Source organism: Callithrix jacchus, chromosome 21 (genome assembly GCF_049354715.1).
Source record: "Callithrix jacchus isolate 240 chromosome 21, calJac240_pri, whole genome shotgun sequence".
Lineage (NCBI taxonomy): Eukaryota > Metazoa > Chordata > Mammalia > Primates > Cebidae > Callithrix > Callithrix jacchus.
Window position 1 is genome coordinate 37,278,472 of NC_133522.1, and position 25,032 is coordinate 37,303,503.

The window sequence follows — 25,032 nt, forward strand, 5'->3', positions numbered from 1 at the left end:
TATGTGATTTTCTAGCACCTCCCACTAGAGAGGCAGGGTACATACATCGCTGCCCAGATGACTTTGGGTGTAGCCAAGTGACTTAGGCAGTGGACATGCCACAACAAGCCCCTCTTGGGCGCCCACCTTCCAGCCAGGAGAAGGACTTGCCCAAAACAGCCACTGCTGCTTTAGCCTGGGTGCTGGAAGAAGAGACAAGGGGCACACCAGAACCTTCGAAGCTGGAGCTAACCAAGAGAAACCAAACTTTAGTTGACCTACAAAGCCACATATGAGATAAATATTTCGTGTAGACAACCACTGATACTTCATTTGTTACACAACTTAAAACGGGCTGATCCTGTGCCTCTGCACAAGGCTTCTCTCTGGACAAGCTTCCCATGCCAAATAGAATAGGGAGTCGGGGTGCTCCCTTTGGTCACAGTTTCTCACTGGGGCTTCCACTGGTTCCCTTCTGAATCTTCCTCTCAAATCCCAAGAGAGAGTTCTGCTGGGAGGCCTTTACCTTATTAAGGACCGGGATGTCCTACTGACCCAGGGCTTTTAAGGACTTCTTTTATGGGGAAACACCCTCTGGGATTCTTCTTCCTCCTCATTAAGCAAAAGAGAGTCCTTAGCCCAACAACCCAAAGTTTAACACAGGGGTAGGAAGTTGAAGGCGCAGTTTCATCAAAAGCTGTTTCTTTGCAGCTTTGTTCTCTGTGAACATATCTGCCTTCAGAGATATCTTAAGGCACGTTGGCTGAAGATGGGATTCAGGTACCCTGTGATCCTAGAATGTTACCATTTCACTATCAACCTGCTGTTACCAGCAAATACTGAGATGTTCCTATTCCTGTTTAGAAAACTTCCTAAATCCATTCTAGGCTGTTACTTCATACTGCCACTAAGAGGGAACCACAAGGACAGGAATTCAGGAATTACCTTTGTGAAAATCTGAATATAATTTGGGTACCTCCACAGTCACCTGCCTGAGTCTCCACAATTCTTCCAATATGCTGCTGAGAGCAGTGCAACAGAATTGTCATTGATCTTGGCACAGACGATCCTATTTCCCAGGACTCATTTTCCCTGGGGTTTTGTTCTTACGGCATTGAGGCTACTGCATCCTTTCCAGTTTAAAGGCCATTCTCCTCAATGGAAGGAGAAGAGATGAAATAGGGCTTGAGAGCCTCTCCTTGAGTAATCAACTGCCTTTGAGTAACTGATTCCCGCTGGGGGCCTGTTGCCTGCTTGTTCATCTTGTCCTGCCAAAACATTCTCTTCTCTTGCTCTCTTTGGCCTCTTTTCCAAGCCAGAAATTTTCTGGGCTTTGCACCTCCTGGTAAAAGTAGGATTTTCCTCCTCTTCAGTCCTGGGACTCAGCCAGTGTCCCTCTTTCCATCTTTTGCACATTTCTTTTTACAATCTTAGCCCACGAAAAAGACTTTGTATAGCACTATATCACTTTGTTCGTCACTGGAAAGATGTCTTACATGTCAGAATCTCATTTTAAAGGACTTCACTGAAACCATGTTCCTTTTTATAGTCTCTGACTTTTGATCATATTCATCTTTTTTTCCTAAATTCTGTGCTGTCCCCTGTCCATTTTGCCTTCTAATCTTTAGCAGCATGGTCATTTGCTCCTAAAGTCATTAAAATCCAGTAATTAATTTGGCACATAAAGAAAATAAAAGAGAATGTAATGAAAATGTTCACTTCCATGGGCCGGTAAAATGCTCTTCTGTCAGAATGAAATAAACCAAAGGAGGACAGGCCGTCTTATCATTTGTAAAATGTTTATAGAATTCATATTAGTCCATTAAAAACAGCATTAAAATTCTGTGATCGACATAAAATCAAGGTATAAAATTACCTTCAAGATACAACTATTCAAACATATACATAGATATTAATTTTTAAAAAATCAAAATCAACACCAAAATATGGTAAGTTGTATGTCTTGAAACCAGAGAAGTTTTTTTCTTGCCTTTTTCTATATTTTGCCCTCTGCTTTAATAAGCATAATTCTTTTTCTTCTTATAATGTTTTATAAGAAAGTGAGAACTATGTCCAGGGTGGCAACCTAAATTTTTCTACACTCTGATAGATTAAATTAGTCTCGGAACATTCTCATGCTCTGCTTGTCATGTTATGTTAAAAAAAAAATGTTTCAATTGAAAGCTACATATCCTCTACAGCAGACCTTCCTGGGCTATCAGATTCTGACTGTATAGCATCTTTGAGAGCCTCTGCAACACTTTGTAAGGTGTAGGTAACAGACACAAGTGTAAATTCTATCCAGTCTGACACTGGCCTGGTTGATTTCCTCCAGCTGTGGAAACACCAGTTCGTCTCATTTACAATTCATCTAGTGACTTCTTCACTCCATATATAACTGTGTGACTGTGACTTTTCCAATGAACCCTTAAAACACCTGCCTGGGTCCCCCACATCTTATGAGTAAGATAAATGATAAGATGTCATAACTTTACCTGTTTCTGAAAATTATCCATGAACAGCGGGAAAACTTGTTTCATTTCACTCAGGACATAAACATGAACCTGGATAACAGCCTTTAATATCTCTGGAGATAAGGTGCTTTCTCTAGTCTACACTAAACAACCAAACAGGGCCGGGCACAGTGGCTCATGCCTGTAATCCCAGCACTTTGGGAAGCCGAGGCGGGTGGATCACGAGGTCAAGAGATCGAGACCATCCTGGTCAACATGGTGAAACCCCGTCTCTACCAAAAATACAAAAAATGAGCTGGGCATGGTGGCACGTGCCTGTAATCCCAGCTACTCGAAAGGCTGAGGCAGAATTGCCTGAACCCAGGAGGCGGAGGTTGCGGTGAGCCAAGATCACACCATTGCACTCCAGCCTGGGTAACAAGAGCAAAACTACGTCTCAAAAAAAAAAAAAAAAAAAAGCCAATCAAACTTTGCCCTACCCACTTTTTTAACCCTGCTGCTAGTCACAGCAAGAGTGTTTTTCTTCTAAGTTCCTTCCCACATTTTGTCTTTTTTAAGGTGGAAAGAAAAACTGAGTCTAATATTCTAGTTGAATCTGAGTGTACAGAGGCATTGATGAATGTTACTATATATCATTTGCCTATGATTCCTCTAAGTATCACTGGGATTTTTAAATTAAAAATTGCATGTATTCAGGGGTACATACGATGCTTTGATACATGTACTGTTTAACCACCAGATCAGAGCAATTAACTTACCCATGATTTCAAATGTCTACCACTTCTCTGTGCTGGCAACATACTCTCATTCAGGTGAGTGCTGCTTAATGACTCAGGCACACCTTTTAGCTTTGCCTTAAGTCTTTCTCAGCTCTATCTGTTCCTGCCACTGCTCTTCCAAGTAGGTTTTTGGGTAGATTTAAATGATTCAGAGTCATCTGAAATGTTCATTCATTTGACAGCTATTTATTATATACCTGTATTAAATACCAACTATATACCCACTGTGTGCCTGATGTCTTTCTAAGCTCTGGAGGTAGAGCCCTGGCCTGTTAATAATGCTTCTAGAAATAGCCAGATTGTGGTCATGGAAGTTCACTTTCACGCTTAATGCAGAATAAAGCCAGAGATCCCCAGGGTGAGGAACTGAGCATCAGGGAAACATTTCCTACAGGAAGAAATAGCCCAGCGGATGAAGAAAATTCACATTGCAGCCTTGGATAAAGCACAGATGTACCCCTAAGAAAAACAACTGCATCCTAACTATTTTACTTACAAATAACCCCTTAAAAAAAAAAAAGAGCAAATGCAAACTTGGCTTTCCTGACAGCTGTCCTGAGAAGATGGGGATTCTTACCTCTTTTTTCTCACCAGTCTGTTCAGCGATCAGCTGGTCAAACACAGCCCCAAACTCTTCGTGGATTTTCTGCATCTCATTGATGTGACTGGCCACCTTGTTCATGGTCTTGATGGCCACTGGAAGAAAACAGGTGGTGAAATGAGAGGCTACTTAGAGACCCTTGTGGACGCAGGCCTGTGGGGAGGTCCTGGGCCGAGGCCTACCGTCCAGGTGGTAGTGCTCCTCGCTCTCGGCATCAGTCAGGGCGAACAGCTCCCTGAGCAGAAGCGGGTACTTGAGGATCCTCTGGATGGGCTTGATGAGGTACGACTCGAGCGTGGACGAGTGCTGCTGCTTTGGGTTCTGGGCATCCAAGAATGCCTTGAAAGCCGTGTCTGTCTTGGCTGGCAGGGTTTAAATACAGGTCATCAGGGTGGAACGTCCACGTGACTCCCTTCCCACAATTTCCCTCCCTTCCTCCCTGAGACGCCAAGGTGCCTTTTTGCAGCACTGAGCAGAGAGTGGGTGGCAGGAAGAGGGAAAGGTAGGGGAGGGGGCGGTCAGGGAGACCACGGGAAGGGCCTGCCATCGGATCTACGTATTTATGTGTTGTGGGGGTGGGGAGAAGCCTGATGAGTTAAAGGATGACAGAGTGTAGATTCCAGACACCCGGATTTCCAGGGGCTGCTGTTGATCCTCCTCCGTGAAGTATGTCTTTTTATCCTGATGTTTTAACACCTGGGGCCTTAGTGTCCCGGAGGAGACTGCCCCGCCCACACTGGCCAGTTCCTGGAGGTAGTCAAAGATTTGCCAGGAAATGTGCCTTTTATAGAGTCCCCACACACTGCCACCTCCTCTCTGAGGCTCTTACGCCCTGGGCCACCATTCCCCTGCCCTGGTCGCCTCCGGGTGGGGAGCAGACATCTCCGTTTTGAGTGCACCCCAGAGCCCGGCCTCCCCAGTTCCTTCCCTCAGAAATCCCAAGAAAGGCTCTTGGTCATGTTTTCCCCTCACTCCCTTGCCTCCTGACCCAACTTGCATGTCCTCATCTGGCCCCGCATGGCAGGGAGCGCCTGTGCCTCTTGGGAACTGTGAGTGACAAACTGCAGAATCTTCCATCCCAAGAGCTGTTGGTCTTGTCATTCCAAAATAATGATACACCTACATTCTGAACACACCCTACCCTGGTTTTCCAAGCATTTCGCTGCTGGAAAAACCTCTTTTGAAAAAGGCAAGCAGGCCGGGTGCGTTGGCTCATGCCTGTCATCCCAGCACTTTGGGAGGCTGAGGCTGGTGGATCACCTGAGGTCAGGAGTTTGAAACCAGCCTGGCCAACATGGTGAGACCTCCATCTCTACTAAAAATACAAAAAAAAATTAGCCGGGCATGGTGGGAGGTGCCTATAATCCCATCTCAGGAGGCTGAGGCAGGAGAATCACTTGAACCCAGGAGGCGGAGGTTGCAGTGAGTTGAGATCATGCCACTGTACTCCAGTGTGGATGACAGACGGAGACTCTATCTCAAAAACAAACAACAAAAAAAGGCCAGGCACAGTGGCTCATGCCTGTAATCCCGGCACTTTGGGAGGCGGAGGCAGGCGGAAATCACAAGGTCAAGAGATCAAGACCATCCTGGCCAACATGGCAAAACCCATATCTACTAAGAATACAAAAAATAGCTGGGCATGGTGGCATGTGCCTGTAATCCCAGCTACTCTGGAGGCTGAGGCAGGAGAATCACTTGAACCCGGGAGGCAAAGGTTGCAGTGAGCCAAGATCATGCCACTGCACTTCAGCCTGTGCAACAGAGGGTGACCCCATCTCAAAAAAAAAAAAAGAAAAAAAGAAATTAAAAAAAGGTGAGCAGAAGCAGCACCTCACGATGCCGGAAGAGCAGAGCAAGGTAGGATCTCCCACAGTGATTGCTCAAAGTTAACTCACATCTGCTCAAAGTGGCACCACCTGTTTGCACCTGTGGGCTCCGACCTGATGCAGCTCAGGCAGCCCTTTCCTCACCAGCCTTGCCTTCCTCTGCGTCCCAGCTGGTTTGGGAAGCAGCCCTGGGAAGCTGTGGATCCCAAACAGAGGTACCAGCAGTGGCTGACAGAAAGCCATGCCTAATGCCTTCCACATGGCAAAGCAATGTGCTGGAGGGCAAAATATGGGAAGAGGAAGGGACAGTGTATCCAAGCAACTAACGGTAGACACATGTCGCTTCTGGGCTGGTGAGCACCTGGGGCTGTTGAGAGGGTGGCATGGGCACAGAAACTCCATGCACCCCTCCCCCATACTGCGCCCAATCACCTCCCAATTTGGCTATTCCTCAGATGCATCCTTTATGATAAACCAGTAAATTAACACAATCAACATTGGAAAAAGCACATTCTTCACATTCGGCACCTGAATATTGATCTGGATGACTTTCCCCTAATGGAAATTAGACACGGCACTCCACCTGTAGTCCTAGATTCTTGGGAGGCTGAGGCAGGAGAATCCCTTGAACCTGGGAGGTAGAGGCTGCAGTGAGCCAAGATTACACCACTGCACTCCAGCCTAGGTGACAGAGTGAGGCTCTATCTCAGAAAAAATGAAGAAAAATATGGGTCATACCTACCGTTTTAAGGGATAGTTTTAAAAGATACTATAATATTTTTCTTATTGAATTAAGAAAAATCCACGGGGGCAGAATTTAATCTAATTGAGTGATTAAAAATAACAAATTGCTCTAGGGCCATGATGGGTATGTAATTTCACTGTAGATCAAAGCACTCTCAAATTATTTAACAATCTCATAACAATTAGCATTCAATAAAGGTTTTAAAAGAAACACACTGCACACGCAGAGCCATATGACCAACACAGGACACGGGAAGGGTCAGGCAGCATGACAAGGAGAATCCCAGGTCCCCTTTTCATCTGGGGCTGCACCAGACTGTTGCACAGCCCACCACTACCAATAAGACTGTTTTTATCTGGGGCAGCTCTTTGTTACCCAGAGATCTGCACTGTGCTAATGTTTCCTATAACAGGTTTTAGATTAAGTCAGGCTCTCTCTGGCAGCAAACATAAACACCGCACCAGAACATTATTTACATATCCGGGACCTGATCAGCAGCTGCTTACTCGGCAGCTACAGCAAAGTGTTAAGGAATCGCAGGCTGATTTCCAGAGATTCTTTGAAATCAAACTTTCTGTTGGTGCTACTGTTTGCCAAGAAAATGTTTCCTTCATCCTTTCACCATCAAAACCCGCCATATGCGGAACTATGGAGACATAACCTCCTTCTGGAGACTTTCAGAATGTTCCACCGCCTTCTCACAACCCTTAAGAAAAAGCAGCTTGCCAATATAAAAACTCTACTTTGTCCTGTACAAAAATAACTACAAATGCAGCAATTTTCGAGGCTGAGACAACTTTAGAAGTGCTTTCGGGAACTGCTATCACGCTCCCGGGAGCAAAAGTAGGTGAAGGAAGGATGAAAGTCCACAAAAAGGTATACAGTAAGTCTTCCCTTAATGCAGTCAATAAGTGCTGCGACTTTAAGTGAAATGACATATAAGGAAACCAATTTTTTTCCTCACCAACATTATAATGAAGTTGAACAAAATGACATTAGTTGGGGACCTGCTGTACATCATGTCACAGTTGCCAAGAACCTATCGACAACGTGAAGTGGGGACTTAGTTATGAAGTGTGGTAGGTTATAACTGAAATTAATGAAAAACAGAAATAAAGCAGGGAATTTCTAAACCACCTACGTTTTTACATAACTGCAAAACGACCCATCAGTTCTAGCCCAAAAAAGCAAGGTAAAACTTTCATTGCAAGAAAATTGACAAAACCATTAATTCAAGATCCTGGCCAGGCACAGAGGCTCACACCTGTAATCCCAGCACGATGGGAGGCCGATGCGGTCAGATTACTTGAGGTCAGGAATTCAAGACCGGCCTAGCCAACATGGTGAAACCCCATCTCTACTAAAAAATACAAAAATTAGCCAGGTATGGTGGCAGGCGCCTCTAGTTCCAGCCACTTGGGAGGCTGAGGCAGGAGAATTGCTTGAACTCGGGAGGTGGAGGTTGCAGTGAGCCAAGATTGTGCCATTGCACTCCAGCCTAGGTGACAGAGCAAGACTCTGCCTCAAAAAAAAAAGAAATGGCCAGGCACAATGGCTCACACCTGTAATCCTAGCATTTTGGGAGGCTAAGGCGGGTTGATCACCTCAGGTCAGGAGTTCAAGACCAGCCTGGGCCAACATGGCAAAACCTTGTCTCTGCTAAAACTATAAAAATTAGCTTGGCGTGGTGGTGCACCTCTGTAATCACAGCTACTCAGGAGGCTGAGGCAGGAGAATCACTTGGACCTGGGAGGTGAAGGTTGCAGTGAGCCAAGATCATGCCACTACATTCCAGCCTGGGCAACAGAGTGAAACTCTGCCTCAAAAAAAAAAAAAAAAAGAATGTATTGCATTGCTCAGCACCCATATCCATAACAGTGGCTTGCTAGAACATCTATCTGGCAACCAATGACTCTTAGATTTCTGTCCAAAAACCCCCAAGAACCGTAAGCCACACAACTGACAAGCGACAACCCCCACCCACCGCCTCCATAATCTCAGAGGCCTTACCTTTTACCAGGACCTTGGGAACTTTTGTGTGGCTGGCGCAGAAGGCACTGTAGAGCTTGAAGCGGTCAGCATAATACAGGAATGACCCCCCCAGAGAGAACAGCACTTTCTGGATTTAATGAGAAAAGGCACAGTTGGTTTATTTCCTTCCTCCACTGGAAGTAGCAGCAGGTTATGGCAGGGAGCTCACTTCTGCCTGGCCCACCCCGCAAATCAACATCTTCCGCGCCTGTCGGAGCCTTTCTTTGCTATCAAATGCCCTAAAATTGCCCACTGCAAAGTATGTGCATGTACAAGTTTGTGTAAAAGGTGTTGGACTTTTTGCCTTCTCAGTATTTACAGGGGAGATGTTTCTGGTTTTGTAGGTGTCTTAATAACCTATGTGAGCTGTTTGAATGTTGACAAGTATGTATTTTTGAAGTCAGAAATCTATCCTCTCATTAGCTCCTGTTGGCAAACTAGATAAAGGCAGGAAATGCTTATACTACCCCCTGAAGTAGATAACATGTTTCTCTGATCACTATCATCATACCTTCCAAAACCACCCTCTCCTCTAGCAGGTAAGAACATAAGCAATATTAAAGAAAGAAACATGCTCAACTATGGAAATCAGGTATCATCTCCCCAGCCTGTGTGTTCTGTCCCAGTAGGATCACACATGGGTAGAGGCCTTCTCATTAAGACTTTCATATGCCTGAGAGGATACTTTGTATCCCACCTAGCTTATATATATATAAAAGGCCTCAGAAAAACATCTTCTGTGAGTTTCACACTGAAAGAGTCTTTTTCAGAGAGAGGCCTTATTATTGAGGCTCAGATTTAAAAGGTAAGTTTCAAGCAAAGAAAAAAAAGTTTTTTTTTTTTTTTTTTTTAATTTGAGTAACAACTAGGTTCCCCACAGTGCAATTTATGTAATGAACAGTGAAGAGGCTTCTAATAGTCTGTCCATGACCAAAAAAAAAAAAAAAAAAAAAAAAAAAAAAAAGGTTTATTTAAAACCATACATAATTGGTAATTAGAGGCCTCACTTCTCTTCCTACATGTTCTCCTTTTCCTCCTTTACTTTCCAAGTCCTCCCCAAATCTCCACTCTGGCTTGAAAGGTGTCAGCAGGAGTACCCCTGGGTACTGCCATCAGACCGTGAGGGACAGTTATCCTTGGAGCCTGATATGGTTTGGCTGTGTCCTCACCCAAATCTCACCTTGAATTATAGCTCCCATAATCCCCATGTGTTGTGGGAGTAACCCAGTGGGAGGTAATTGAAGAATGGAGGCAGGTTTTCCTGTGCTGTTCTCATGATAGTGACAAGCCTCATGAGACCTGACGATTTTATAAAGGGCAGTTGCCCTGCACAAGCTCTCTTGCTTGCCGCCATGTAAGATGTGCCTTTGCTCCTCCTTTGCCTTCTACCATGATGTGAGGCCTCCCCAGCCATGTGGAACTGTGAGTCCATTAAACCTCTTTTTCTTTATAAATTACCCAGTCTCAGGCATTCCTTCATAGCAATGTGAAAATGGACTAATACAGACCATACTCAAGAATTAAGCAGAAAAAGTTACAGAAGAAAATGCGCTAAAGGCAACTCCTCTCTTTAGCCATCCTAAAGTCATTCATTTGTTTAACTTAATATTTACTAAGTGTTTACCCTACAGTAACCACAGATGAAACATTAAGGTATTCATTTATTCTTCCTGCCTTAAAAATTGATTCTCAGGGAACACAGTACACAAAAATATGAGGGGTTTATACACAAAGACTGCATTTCCCCAATGTTTCTGTTCTGTAGGACCTGAGAATGCTTCTCATAGGCTGATGTACATTGCAAATTTCCATATGAAAATGTTATCAAAACTTATTTGACCTCAGAACTAACCATTTCTGATACTGCCTTGAGAACTAGTGCTCTATGCAACACAGTTTGAAGATTTTAACAAGTTTTTCATTTTTTCCTTCAAATATACAATGAGGATTTTTAAAAAAGCAGCAATTGTGGAAATAAACAGCAACGGGTTTGGAACCAAACAGCGACTCTCCAGAAACCAACTCAGAGAACCTGTAGAGAAGCCTGCAGGAAGGCACGTTCAGTGTTCATCAGGCAGCTCACCTTACAGCTGGGATGGAGATGGTCAGACTGTGCCATAAGCAGCAAAGTGAAGGTCTATGAAGAGGGGCCCACTTACATGGAATTTAGAAGAGTGACCATTGAGTATGAAGTACAGGTTTGCTATCCTTGATCCAAAATGCTTGGGACCAAAAGTATTTCAGATTTTGTATTTTTTCAGATTTGGGAATATCTGCGTTATATTTACTGGTTGAGCATCAAAAATTGAAAATCTAGAATGCTCCAATGGCCATTTCCTTTGGGCAACAGGTTGGCACTCAAAGAGTTTCAGATTTCAGAGCAGTTCAGACTTCAGATTTTCAGATTTGAGATGCTCCACCTGAAGCCAGAAGAATCAACATACCAGTCCCTCCCTAGAGAAACACTGCTCTCAGTACACTCAAGTTCATATCAAAGTTCTGTCACTCAAAATCTCCTTCTTGTGAATCCTTTTAGTGATTAACTGGACCCAAACTCTAAGAACTAGCCTCACAGAAAAAGACTTGTGAATGAATATAATGACCGTTAGCTACTTCAGGTTAAAATGAAGTATTTCAAAGTATGTCTGTATTTATTTTTTAACCAACCATGGCCTACAGAATACAACTATTTTTATTAAGCAGCTTTTTTGTTTGTCTAACAAACTACCAGGCCGCATCATGTGTTCTACAGTGCAAATTATTAATTTACTAATTTAGAAAACAGGTATCATTACAAACAGAGACAACTGAACCTAACTGTATTTCAAGTGAAGAGCACAACCACCAAGAAGCAACTTTTGAAGACAAAAATGAACTACATGGAGTACTTAGGGTGAAAATAGATTATGCTTACAACTTTCTCTTAAAGGGCTTGGGAAGAAAATCTTTTATATGTACACAGATGCACCATACATGCATACATAATGTACACACATACACACACATACATGTACACATAGGAGACAGAAAGGGAAAGAATAAAGCAAATGTAGCCCAATGTTAACATTTGGGGAATCTAGGTGAAGGGAATTCAGGAATTCTTTGCACTATCCTTGTAACTTCTCTGTAAGTCTGAAATTATATCCAAACAAAAATGAACACTGATAAACATACATATATATTCACATACTTATGTGTGTTTGTAAGTGATTCTTAGTAGCTCCTGTTGCAGAGAGGCAATGTAAAGAGATCACACACACACACACAAATATATAGACCAAGTCGAGGCAGTCTTTATCCTCAGCTCCTAAACTTTTACCCTAACATTATATAGCTAGATCCGGCCAAGTGTTGGAAGTCAGGTGAAGTGCATGGGGCCTATACATATATAAACAACTGATTCTTGACACAAATGCTAAAGAAGTTGAGTAGAAAAAGTATCAAAGGGGCTGGGCACAGTGGCTCATGCGTATAATCCCAGCACTTTGGGAGGCCAAGGCGGGTGGATCACGAGGTCAAGAGATCAAGACCATCCTGGTCAACAAGGTGAAACCCCGTCTCTACTAAAAATACAAAAATTAGCTGGGCATGGTGGTATGCACCTGTAGTCCCAACTACTCTGGAGGCTGAGGCAGGAGAATTGCTTGAACCCAGAAGGTGGAGGTTGCGGTGAGCTGAGATCGTGCCATTGAACTCCAGTCTGGGTAACAACAGCAAAACTCCATCTCAAAAAGAAAAAAGAAAAGAAAAAGGATCAAAGGACAGTCATTGCAACACACAGGATTAGAAAAATTGGATATTCAGACACACACAAATTAACTTTGATTTCTACATCAAACAATAACAAATTTAAGTTCAAATAGATCAGAAGACAATGTAAATCCCCAAACTACAAAACTTTAAAGAGAAAACACAGGAAAACATCTTTATGATCCTGGTTTAGGCAAAGATTTCATAGATATGACACCAAAAGTATGGTTCAAAAAGGGAAAATGTGAAAAACTGTACTTCATCAAAATGAAAAGCTTCTGCCCTGTGAAGGGCATTGTCAAGAGAATGAAAAGATAGGCCTCAAATACAGAAAACAAATTTTACAAATCATAGATCTGATAAAGGACTTATAGTCAGAACACAAAAAGAACTCTCAAAACTTAAGTAAACCAGTAAAATAAATGAGAAAATTATTTGAACAAACACCTCACCAAGGTGGATATACTGAAGGCAAACGAGCACATAAAAAAAGATGCTTATCATTGTAAGTCATTAGGGAAATGAAAATTAGAACCAGAATGAGGTGCTACTATACACCTGTTAGCATGGCAAAAAAAAATAATAATAATAGAATGACCGTGACCTCATCAGAACAATGAGGAGGCACTGCTGGAGGGAGCTACAATGGTAAAATCACTTTGTAAAACAGTTTAGCCATTTCTTAAAAAGTTAAAAAGGGATTTAGTCATAAATCCCTTACATATGACCTAACCATTCCCTTCCCGGGTACTTAAGAGAAATGAGGGCATATATCCAGGCTAAAACTTGGACCCAAGTGTTCACAGCAGCTTTATTTGTAATTGCCAAAACCTGGAAACAACCCAAATGCCCAACAAAAGTGAATGGATAACAAAGCGTGGTCTATCCATCCAATGGAAGACTATGCAGCCATGAAAAGGGATGCGCTCTTGATACACACAGCAATATGGACAGATCTCAGTACAACTATGCTGAATGAAAGTAGCCCAGAAAAGCAGGTACTTGGTGTGGGATTCCACCAACATAAAATTCCAGAACTTATCTCTAATAACTGGGAGCAGAGCACGGAACAGGGGGAGAGTGGGAGGGCAGTAAGAGGCAGGAGGGAAAATCACAAAAGGGCAGGAAAAGACTTTTAGGGGTAACGGTTATATGCACTGTCCCGATTGTGGAGATGATTTCATAGGGGTGTATGTGTGAATTCATCAAATTCCACACTAAATATATGCAGCATATTCTACTGCAGTTATACCGCAATTGATTTGTTAAAGTACATGAGGGTGACATGTAAGGCAGCATATGAAGCAATGTGCTTTGTTAACTGCAGACGCAACACAGGAAATCTGAAATAAATGAAAGCTAAGCAGGGGAGAGGAAATCAGCAGGCTTGCTAAGGCACTAGCCATAAATCCTCATTAGGCTGTAAGGACACCGTGTGCTGGAAGATTGTCTTCCTCCTGGATAATGATAAGCATTTCCATTAAGCAAAGCTTCCCAGAACAGGGAAAATTAATTTGTTTACTGGGTGACCAGGAGTGTCTATTCTAATTCACTAATAGCTAAAGTATTAAAGGTCCCCACATAAGCCAAGCAAAAGGTCAAGGCTGGTGCATCTTCTCGAGTAAAAGCCGGCAGCTGCACCAGTTTAATGCAAATCGAAGGCACTGGTCTTCCCCTAACCAGACCAGCAAGACAGACTCAGCTCCCCTCTCAGACACCCTTAAGGAACCGACCCCAATGTGGCCCTCCAATATGATTAGGGGATTCAATGTGACACACATTACAGCCCTCTTCCGATGCTAGGGGCAGCTTCGCACTAGTTACCTTAAACTGGTCGACCTTCTCAAGCTTTTCCAAATCAGGTACAAGTCTCACGCCATCTTCTAGAGTTTTAAGGAATTCTACTTGAAACTCTACCATTTCCGTTAAATTTCCAAAAAGCACGTCAAGCTAGAAATGAAACAGAATTTAATCCACCTCATATCTCATTAGTCTTGCTGAACTTTATTTATATCTGATTACAAGGTTTTTCTATCAATTCTTGTCCATTACAGTAATAATCCCACGACCAGAGAGTAGGGCAGGTCTTTACTCTCCATGAGCACACCAGAGCTTAGCAGGCAACGATCTCACCTAGTTACTACAATTAAATACATTTAAAATGTTTTCAGTGTTACACGTGTCTCCCTCCGCCCGTTTCTTCCTTTTTGCCAACAAGTCAAACCACAGTACGACGCTCACGAAGTTGAAACCATTTCCACCATACCTCATCTTGGGTGAGAAAAGTTTCTTTTTGAAGAGGCTTCAGGTATCTCTCCATGAGACAGTTTAAGTCCTAAGAATTGAAAAGATACCTCGTCAGCATATTTTAAAGTCTATAAAAAGATCTAGAAGAGAACACACAGATCACGTCCCAAAGGCTAACATAAGAGGCGTTAGGTCATGAAAGTCCCTTTCAAGCAGGAGTGAGCCAACCTTTTCTCTCAAGATTTAAGGCTTCGAGGCCTAAAATACGGTCTCTGTTGCCACTTCGTCAGCTGTGGCACCAAAGCAGGCGTAGATACATCATCGAGGAGTGAGTGTCGCTGTGTTCTAATCAAACTTCAATTGCAAAAACAGGCAGCGGGCTGAATTTGCTAACCCTAAGGGCCTTCCTTTGCTAACCCCTGATTTAAAGACCACAATATACATACTTAGAGATCACACTGCTTTTGCATGGGGAAGGTGGCCAGGTGTCAGAAGCAGTGACAGCACAAAGACAATAGACCTGATCTAATTGAGATTATGAAGATCATACCCTCAACTTTTCTAAAAATTAAATTTAGCTTTCTTACTAGGTTGACAACACATATATTTATATATATATAAATGAATCGCTGTAAACTTGCTAGGCTTCCTTAAAAATCATAAGGAGACTGGGCGTGGTAGCTCTCACCCCTATAATCGCAGCATTTGGGGAGGCCAAGGTGGGAAAATGGCTTGAGCCCATGAGTTTGAGACCAGCTTAGGCAAAATGGTAAAAAGCCCTCTCTACAAAAAATAGCAAACTTAGCTGGGCATGGTGGTGTGCAACGGTGGTCCCAGCTACTCAGGAGCTAAGGACAGAGGATCACTTGAGCCCAGGAGGTCAAGGCTGCAGTGAGCTATGAACACACCACTGCACCCCAGCATGGCCAACAGAGTGAGACTATCTTAAAACAAACAAACAAACAAACAAAAACCCTCAAAGCAAGCTTTTAATATTCAGAGTAAAGGCAAAGTTCCAGGAGAAATCAAGACACTCTTCATGACCACGGTTTGACTCTGCTGTTAGTGAAAACCGGCACAGACACGCCAACTTCACTCCTTTACGAGGCAGAGGGAGGGCAGGGGGAGAAACATACCTTCACATAGGTGCGCTCAGTCTCCAGGAGCTCACAGATCACCTTGCGCAGCTTATCCGCGTCCGAGAGTTGTCTCATGGTTGCCAGCTGAGGCCCCGTGGAGTCCTGAGGAGATGGGCTCTGGTCAGAGGGGTTCATCTCATGCAAACTGCGGCAAAATGCGGCCACCTGTTCTGTACTCTTCGGAGCACAGGGGAAAGGGAAGGCAGAGGTCATTATCCCTCATTAGACTCACCTGACACCTAGACCGCTTCGCAGCATTCTTCCTAATTAACTGTCATATATGAATGTTGTCTCGTTTCCACAAATTGCTCCACATATAGGAGAGCTTCCCGAATGCTCAATACAACCATGATAACAATTGCTAACATACACTGATCGATTCCCACGCGCCTAGCACCGGTCTGATGCATTTCATCTTCCCACATGGTAAGGACAATGGAGGCCCAGAGGGGTTAAGTAACTCATCCAAGATGACGCAGTACGTTAAGTGGCAGAGCTGGGATTTGAACCAGGCAATCTAGTTCCAAAGCCTATGGATCTACCACTCCCCAAGAAGTTGATAAATCAGGAGACAGAGACAAAGTTAGCTGCATTTCACCCAAGGCATAAGCCTAATTATCAGCCTCCCGGTTCAGTACACTATCTACTTTACAATGTTACAAAGATGATTTTACAAGCAGAGGTTCTTCCTGTTAAAAATGGACTCTGAGTCAACTTTCTAGATTAAGAAAGATACCCGCACTTCAAAAAAAAAGTTTCTTCCTCTCCAGCTTCTCCAAAGGCAAAAAGAGACCACTTCCCTTTAAAAATAAGATAATTAGCCCTAAAACAGGCCTCATGGGAGATCCCAGTCTCCATAGCTACCAGGGATCAATCAGGTGCAGACCATAAAGGTTGCACATATTTTGTTATCCATTTGAAATTTAGGATTCCAGAATTCTAAAATTCCAACTCTTTCAGTTATGCAAACAGTTCTGCAAAGCATGGGCTTCTGTAAAAACTCAATGGACCAGTAGTTCTCCACTTTGGCTGCTTATGAGAATCACCTGAAGAGCTTTTAAACCGCCCAATGCCCATGCACACCAGGTATCAATTTAATCAGAATCTTTGGGGTGGGATGAGCAGATACCAGTTTTGTTTGTTTTGTTTTTTGTTTTTTGAGACAGAGTCTTGCTCTGTTGCCCAAGCTGGAATGCAGTGGCATGATCTCAGCTCACTGCAACCTCCACCTCCCAGGTTCAAGCAGTTCCCTGCCTCAGCCTCAGCCTCCTGAGTAGCTGAGATTATGGGCACACACCACCATGCCTGGCTAAATTGTGTATTTTTAGTATAGACGGGGTTTCACCATCTGGCCAGGCTGGTCTTCAACTCCTGACCTCGTGATCCACCTGCCTCAGCCTCCCAAAGTGCTGGGATTACAGGCACGAGCCACTGCATCTGGTCGATATCAGGTTTTTTATTTTGTTTTTTGAGACGGTGTTTCGCTGTTGTTAACCCAGACTGGAGTGCAATGGCATGATCTCGGCTCACCGCAACCTCCGCCTCCTGGGTTCAAGCAATTCTCCTGCCTCAGCCTCCCGAGTATCTGGGACTACAGGCACGCACCACCATGCCCAGCTAATTTTTGTATTTTTAGTAGAGACAGGGTTTCACCTTGTTGACCAGGATGGTCTCGATCTCTTGACTTCGTGATCCACCCGCCTTGGCCTCCCAAAGTGCTGGGATTATAGGCGTGAGCCACAGCGCCCTGCCTGATATCAGTATTTTTTAAAGCTCTCCATGTAATTGCTCTAGAGGCTATTTTATAGCACAAAATCAAATTCACTAATACTTGTTCCAATGCACCACTCCATTGAGTGAATGTTTTCTCGAAGGTAGTGGCTGCCTTTCTCACACTTCTCTCTCTGCTTCTATTGTCTTATTCAACTGTAGGCACAAGCTATTTCCAGTAAATACCGGTGCAAATAAAGAATAACTTCTTCTATCACCCACCTGCCTGGCAAGAACATGAGAATATCCTCCCAAAAATAACAGTAGGTACACAGAGCGAAAAGTCAAGAGGGTGTTTTGTGCAGGGCAGAAAAGCTAAAATAAAGGGTATGCCATGGAGCAATCAATTTTAAACACAGAGGAAGGCAGCTAATATTGAAGAGCCTTTCCCTCATTAGCATATCCAAAAGGGAAGGAAGTCTGGAATAAAGAGGAGCAAACACAGGGAAAATCAGAACCTGACAAAGACGCATTAGCTGCAGTGGCATGACAGGACAGAGGAGAGCCAGAACCCACATCCACATAATGATTACTCTGATTATCTTACAATCACCGCGGCTTATTTGTTGCTAGCACCAACACTGATCTTATGTGCTGAAGGTGTCAGTCACACATCAGTGGCACTATTTGGAACTGTTCAATGTTTTCTGTGGAAAAGCATGTTTCTGACATGGAATAACCCCACAAACAATTTTTTCCTAGGTGACTGGAAAAATGCATCAAAATGGGCTGAGCTGTATGGTATGTGAATTATATCTCAACAAGGCTGTTAAAAAAGAAAAACGATATGTTTTTGTTCAAAGTTCATCTCAGTAGAAATAAACTCAACAATTTTATTTAGTTATGCTAGAGTTTCACTAACTCAGCTGGGGGAAGTGGCTCATACCTGTAATCCCAGTACTTTGGGAGGCCAAGGCGGGCGGTACACCTGAGGTCAGGAGTTCAAGACCAGCCTGGGCAACATGGTGAAACCTCCCTCTCTACTAAAAATGCAAAACTTAGCTGGGAGTGGTGGCAGATGCCTGTAATCCGAGCTACTCGGCAGGCTGAGGTAGGAGAAATGCTTGAACCCAGGAGACAGAGGTTGCAGTGAGCAGAGATCATACCACTGCACTTCAGCCTGGACGACATAGTGAGACTATATCTCAAAAAATAAAAAAGAACTTCACTAATCCAAAATCATCATTAAATATACAGTCAATTAGGGCTTTGTCTTAAAAATTACAAAGGAACAAATACATCCATTTTAGCAAAAATCTTCATGTGTCTTTTAGATGATCCAGTGATAACTAATAGAAAACTCATTATAGGCTGGGCGCGATGGCTCACGCCTGTAATCCCAGCACTTTGGGAGGCCGAGGCGGGTGGATCATGAGCTCAAGAGCTCAAGACCATCTTGGTCAACATGGTGAAACCCCGTCTCTACTAAAAATACAAAAAATTAGCTGGGCATGGTGGCGCGTGCCTGTAATCCCAGCTACTCAGGAGGCTGAGGCAGGAGAATTGCCTGAACCCAGGAGGTGGAGGTTGCGGTGAGCCGAGATCGCGCCATTGCACTCCAGCCTGGGTAACAAGGGCAAAAAAAAAAAAAAAAAAAAAAAAAAAAAAAAGGAAAACTCATTATAACATACTCATAATGAGATGGAAAGAAAACCCTTGCCAGAATGAAAATCCATGGACAGACAGTGGTAACAGCTGACAACTAACTGTGCCCTGCCCTTATCTTACCCCAAACTCTCCTTGCTTGCTTTGATTTGGTACCTGGCAAAGGCACCTAACACAACAGATGTATAATTGGCACCTCTGTTTATACTACGCTTTTCTAAATGTTCCAGCTGTAACCACAGCTGTCTGTTCTTCACAGAATTAACAGAAAAGCTACTACTCATGGCAAATAGATCCTTCACTGCAGTCTATTACAGTGAGTCTTTGCTTAACGTGGTTTATAGGTTCTTGGAAACTGACATAAGAAACCATTTTTACTGTAGGCTATGATACAAACAAGTTCCTACAGCCCACTTCTGGTCACAAAAAGCATCACCACCCTTCTAAATAAAGACCAAAACGCTTCTAATATTAAACACTGAAATAAATGTAAGCTAGATATACATTTAAGTAAGATAAACAAAAACAAGTTAAAAGAACTATTTACCCAACTTTTGGTGAACTGGTGAGTGACAGTGGTCATAGCGGTAGTGTGTTAAGTCAAGCAATAAATGTTTGCAAAGCAAAAACTGTAAGGAGCACCTCCTCCCACCATGCAGTTCAAAACTAGCAAGAAGAACTTTGGCAGGATCTCTGAGTACTTTGGTACTGCCTAGTTTACTGCTATGCATCTTTATGATTGTATGCAAATTTTTATTTTATAATGATTTGTATTCATTTATTCATCATTTTCCAACCCACTTATTCCAGCTCAGGAGCCTATCTTGACAGCTCAGGGTGCAAGGGAGGAATCAACCCTGAATAGAATGCCATTCCATTATGGGATGCATACACACACACACACACACACACACACACACACACACACACACGGACCACTGAGACATACCAATTCATCCCACACACACGTTTTTGGGATGTGAGGGCAAACCTGAGTATCCAGAGAAAACCTGTGAAGAACTGAACACACAAATTCCACAAACAGTCGTCCTAGCCAGAATTTTTTCACATAAACGTTTAATGAAATGACGTTGAACAAAACGTTATCCGAGGACCTGCCACGGAGGCACAGCACGCCTTTTATGATTTAGGCAAACTGTCCATGTGAAATCAGTGATTCACAAAAGGCAAACCATTATAAACATGGGGATCTGACACATACCAAAGGCAGGAAATTCCAAAAGACAAAGGAACCTCACACATTCCTCTGTGCCTCCGATTCACACCTCACCACCTCTGGGTTTCCATTCCATCTGTTCTACCAGAAATACTTTGAGAATTCCATTTTTAAGAGTGCGAATAGGGTTTCTGACTTTGTCTAGGTAAAGTTTACCCCCTCTGAGGTTTTGGCATCCTTCGTTTCAAGCAGGCCTGTGGGGCGAGCTCAGGTCAGTAGGATGTAGGCTAGGGCTTCAGCGCTCTAAATCCAGCTGTATCTTACCTCAACCTCACCCTCAAACAGCTAGAGCTAAGTTCTAGATTATATTAGGAAATACCTTTAGCATCTCAGGAGACAACTAAAATTCCACTGGGTCCTCTTTGGTCATTTCACTGCCTTAAGTATCCTTTTTTGTTCTTGTTTTTTTCTTTTTTGAGACAGAGTCTCACTCTGTTGCCAGGCTGGAGGGCAATGGTGTAATCTCGGCTCACTGCAACCTCCGCCTCCCAGGTTCAAGCGATCCTCCTGCCTCAGCCCCTTGAGTAGCTGGGATTACACACACGCATCACCACATTACAATATTTGTAAAAATACAAATTTTTGTATTTTTAGTAGGGAAGAAGTTTCACCATGTTGGTCGGTTAGTTCGGACTTCTGACCATGTGATCTGCCCGCCTCCGTCTCCCAAAGTCCTGAGATTGCAGGCATGAGCCACCGCGCCTGGCCAAATATGCCTTCTTTATCAGATACAACCTAAGCCTGTGACAGATTTAGCTGAGTGGTCTCCCAAGTTGAGCAAAGGGCAGAGCGGTTTCCCCACTGGCAACCCTATTCAATGACTCAAGGCACCAACTCTTAGGTGTAGCACAAGGAACTGAGTCCAAATGATGTAATCTCTTTACTGTCAACTGCATGTGATTTGAATAAAGAATGAAAAGGTATCATTATACATAATTACAAGTTATAATGATATCAATGTTGTTAAGGGGTGTTATATACAAGGCTCTTAAAATTTGCTTGGAAACAATGTAAAAGGATGTCATCAAGTTTGAGAATTCTGTTTTATTAAAATATTACCCCCCCCCGAAACGTTTTTCGGAAGGCATTATGAAATGCAGGTTTTCTTTAGAATACTTCTAAGCTAGAGATTTTTTCACATTGTGGGGCTCAGCTTTTAAATCCCCCTCCCTCTCTACTGTGGCCAAACATCTTTACATCAAAATCTGTCAGGCCTTCTCCATGCAGCTTAGCCATGATGTAGAATGTAGGAGGAATGAGGTACAGGGCTTCGCCACACTCCATCATTGAGTGTTAGAGATGGCATCCTGGTCATTCCCACCCCAAGCGCCGTAGCCACGAGTGCCCAGAAAGGTCGCCACAATGGGAGGTTCTCAACCTGCCCCCAAAAGCCAAGCATCCTGGATCTGGGAGGAGCAGCTCAGACTCCAGCAAGGGGAAGACAGACCAGGTTTCTCTAGTGGGAAAAGTACAAACTTCTCCCCTGCTTGAGGCCTGTAATCAGTCACCCTGGAAACCAAAAAGCACTTACAGAAATTTTGAGAGTTTAAAACTGTTCAAGGGTAGCAGAGCTTTTCCACTCGCAGGACTAAGAATTATCCAACCAACCTAGAGAGAAGGAGAGAACAATGGCAAGAGGAAATGGGCCACTTGACTGAGACCAGCATGATGCTCAATGTTTATAATGCCGCTTTACTCCTGTGGAAGATGAAAAGAAAGTACAAATAGAGAGGGGCAGACTTTTAAGTACACACTATCAACCCAAGCCACCCAGCTGTTTAAGCTCTTCCTGTTATGCAACCACCAAAGGCAATTTCTAACTCTAGATGAGTTCACAGTTCTAAAACGGTTCTGTGAGTCTGACCGATTTAACACATCCCACAGATTTAAAAGAGGCCAGAGTGGCCTAAAATCTTATAGCCTTCACTTAAGCTTTTTTGGGGGGACAATGCACTCCATAATTTCAGTGACATTATGTACAGTGGTAATCCCTACAGTTCTCTATCACCTTTTCAGTTTCCTCTGGAACAAACTTCAAAGAAGAAATATCCAAGAAGGAGGAGGCTGATTTGAGCAAATCAAGAGAAGTTCAAGTTTGATTAAATGACACAACATCTGATAGTTGACAGACTCTGCTATTACTAATAAACTATTAAAAGGTTGAATCCGATTCTGTTAAATTATTTCTTGCCATGACCCCACTACCCTTCCTTACTGGAGAGGTGGCATTGACTGTAGGACGGACCTGTTCAAATAGGTCAGTTGCCGTCAAACCATTAACACGTCCCCCGAGCCAACACTTCGATATGAATCTCCTTGTCAATCAAGTAAGCAGAAATAAAGTCAAAGACACTTCAAGCCTTATACAAGGAAGCAAGCTGAGCATCCTACTCCCAGACCTCCCTGCCCATCACTCAGACTACCCGTTCTGAGAGAGGATGGGAGAGTCTCACCAGGCACATAACACGAAACACAATCAAAACCTCAATTACCCAAACAAAGGCAAAACATGCAACTGACCATTAACTGATGAAAAAATGCAGATTACATCCTTCAGCCATTTAAGTATGAAAGAGTAGAAAAATGTCAAGATTCTAGGCAAATTCAACTCCATACCAACTGCAGACGTCCCACCTCCCCCAAAGTCATCATAAATACTTCTTAGCAACCAGAGGGTAAAAGGATAGAGTATGGGGAAACGGGAAAGGTATAATCACCGTCATTCGGATTGAAAAACAACTGAGCTAGAAAGTCATACCACAAACCAACCTAGCAAGATAGGATTCAAACAGCAAAGGCGCTCACCAGATGAAGTGTTCGATAGATAGAGTCACCAGACTTGCCATTGTTTTCAATCCTCGGCTTGCGCTTTATTTTCCACAGCGCAGACATCCTCAGGAATGTATTCTCATGGTAATTAATTCTACCACCTGACGTGTTCAGCACGGAGACATTAGTTTCTTAAAATACACGCCTCCCAGCTCCGAAGAGAGCATCCTCTCAGATGGATGTCCCATGCTGCTTTTCCCATGAAAATCTACAGCCACGTCTCAACGCAGCAAGGACAGTGCCGGTGCGATCCCGGCGCTGCACCCGCTTCCCATCAGTGCCCTCTGGGGAGCTGTCAAAGGCTAAACTCTGGACCAGAACTCAGGCTTTGATTTCACCTGGCTAAACAACAAAAGTTCCAGAAAGAGAGAGCTGAAACTGGCAAGAAAACAAAGCACAAAACGCCTCCCCGGGATGCAGGCGTCTCTGCCCTGCAGCCTGAGATCAGCTGATTGGCCAGCATCCTGCACTGCACAGGAATATTAAACCTGCCGGGCTCCCGCAACTTTCAAGGCATTCCACACCAAGTTAAGAGCAGGCAACTAAAAAAAGTTTTGTTTTGTTTTGTTTTGTTTTTAAGCAGTTGATAGTTTCACATTTTTCCACTCGTGCTTTGTTATAAAGGCAAACATTTATGGGACAAAAACAATATGGATTAGAAAGAAAAGAAAGTCATTCCTAATGGAAATGTCCTGAAAATGAGTCTAATACATTTGCTAAATGGAAAACAAAATCACAGCTGCCAGGAGGCCTGGAATGCATGACGCATGACTCGACTGCCCTGAAGCTAATTAGCATTCATTTCCAGAAACAAGAGTTTTCAATGAGAAGCAGAGAAAAAAGTAGCCAGTGGTGATGAGGCTTTTTGAGGTTGTCACCCACAGTCACAAGAGAAAGGAGGCGGTTCACAAAGAGAAAGGTCGCTAGACTGCCCCTGCGGTGTGACGGGGCCACACCCCATCCCCCCACCCCCCCATGGCTGTGACATTCCAGTGTCACCACGCTCAACAACAAGCATACAATTATTTACTTTCAACTCCAAAAGGCCATGCACAGCAAAAACTGCTATTCAAAATAAGTGAAAACCACTGAACTCCAACATGGTTTTTCTTGATCCTGATCGAAATTATGTAAAACAGTCCATTTAGAAAGAAAGCAGGACATTAAACAACATAAGAACAGCTCTAACATACTCAGCTGGACTAATAAATGATTACTTGTTTCTGTTTACTTATTTATGTATTTCCATCTCTACACTCAGCCTGGTGCATTCAGACAGGTTAAATCATGCTTTCACGTTCAGACAGCTAAATTAAAAATTAATTTTCAGTTTATTCTCAAGAAAAATTTCACACTTACATAGGAGATGCGTAAGAAATATTATTTAGCCTTAACCTAGAAACTAAAGGTGTTTGCTTGCTCTCACTTTAAATCATAAAACGAGACACACAGAAACCTTAAGCATTAGGAAAATATTTAAGTGGCTTATGGCTGTGTATATGAATGGCCAACAGCACCACTAATAAGTTAATTTTTTTTTTTTTTTTTAATGAAGCCCAATATTTAACACCCGATGTTAACAATCTGGACACAAGGTAGTCTTAGCATAGCCCCTAACAACACAAGACCTGGAGCCGAACTAGATTTGCATCCTGGTTTTGAGAGCTGTGTGACCTTCAGTAAGTCGCTGAACCTCTCTGTTCCAGTGCCCTCATCTATAAAAGAGGGCAAATAATAGTATCTCTCTCAGGAGTGTTCTGAGGCTAGGATGAGTTAATATAGAACAGTGCCTAATATCTACCAGACCTTAAATAAGTATTACCTCTCATTTGTTATTAATAACACACACTAGAACCCAGTCACCAAGAACTGCTCATTTAAGCTTTTAGCTTTCAAATATCCTAAGTGGAAATTTAATTGACCAAAGGTTATTTTAGCTAATTAATTTGGGTTGCATGACAAAATTTCAAATACAGAAGATGAAGAGTGAATCAAGGCAAAACTAGGAAGCATTTCG

At 43.1% G+C, this 25,032-nt stretch overlaps 1 protein-coding gene across 17 annotated transcripts in view; it reads right to left on the reverse strand.

The window, feature by feature from the left end:
• Positions 1-25,032, reverse strand: part of TIAM1 (TIAM Rac1 associated GEF 1) — a 449,049-nt gene that overhangs the window by 20,246 nt on the left and 403,771 nt on the right. For 16 of the 17 annotated variants that reach the window (XM_035283120.3, XM_035283112.3, XM_035283121.3 and 13 more), the window contains 6 exons: positions 15,572-15,751; positions 14,455-14,523; positions 14,013-14,138; positions 8,418-8,526; positions 4,016-4,195; positions 3,810-3,928 (listed from right to left, as the gene is read on the reverse strand). In XM_035283120.3, the coding sequence (XP_035139011.3) occupies positions 3,810-3,928; positions 4,016-4,195; positions 8,418-8,526; positions 14,013-14,138; positions 14,455-14,523; positions 15,572-15,751 (783 nt within the window). Of the gene's footprint in view, positions 1-3,809; positions 3,929-4,015; positions 4,196-8,417; positions 8,527-14,012; positions 14,139-14,454; positions 14,524-15,571; positions 15,752-22,991; positions 23,470-25,032 lie in introns of those variants that run through there. The other variant, XM_035283124.3, reaches the window with a different exon arrangement.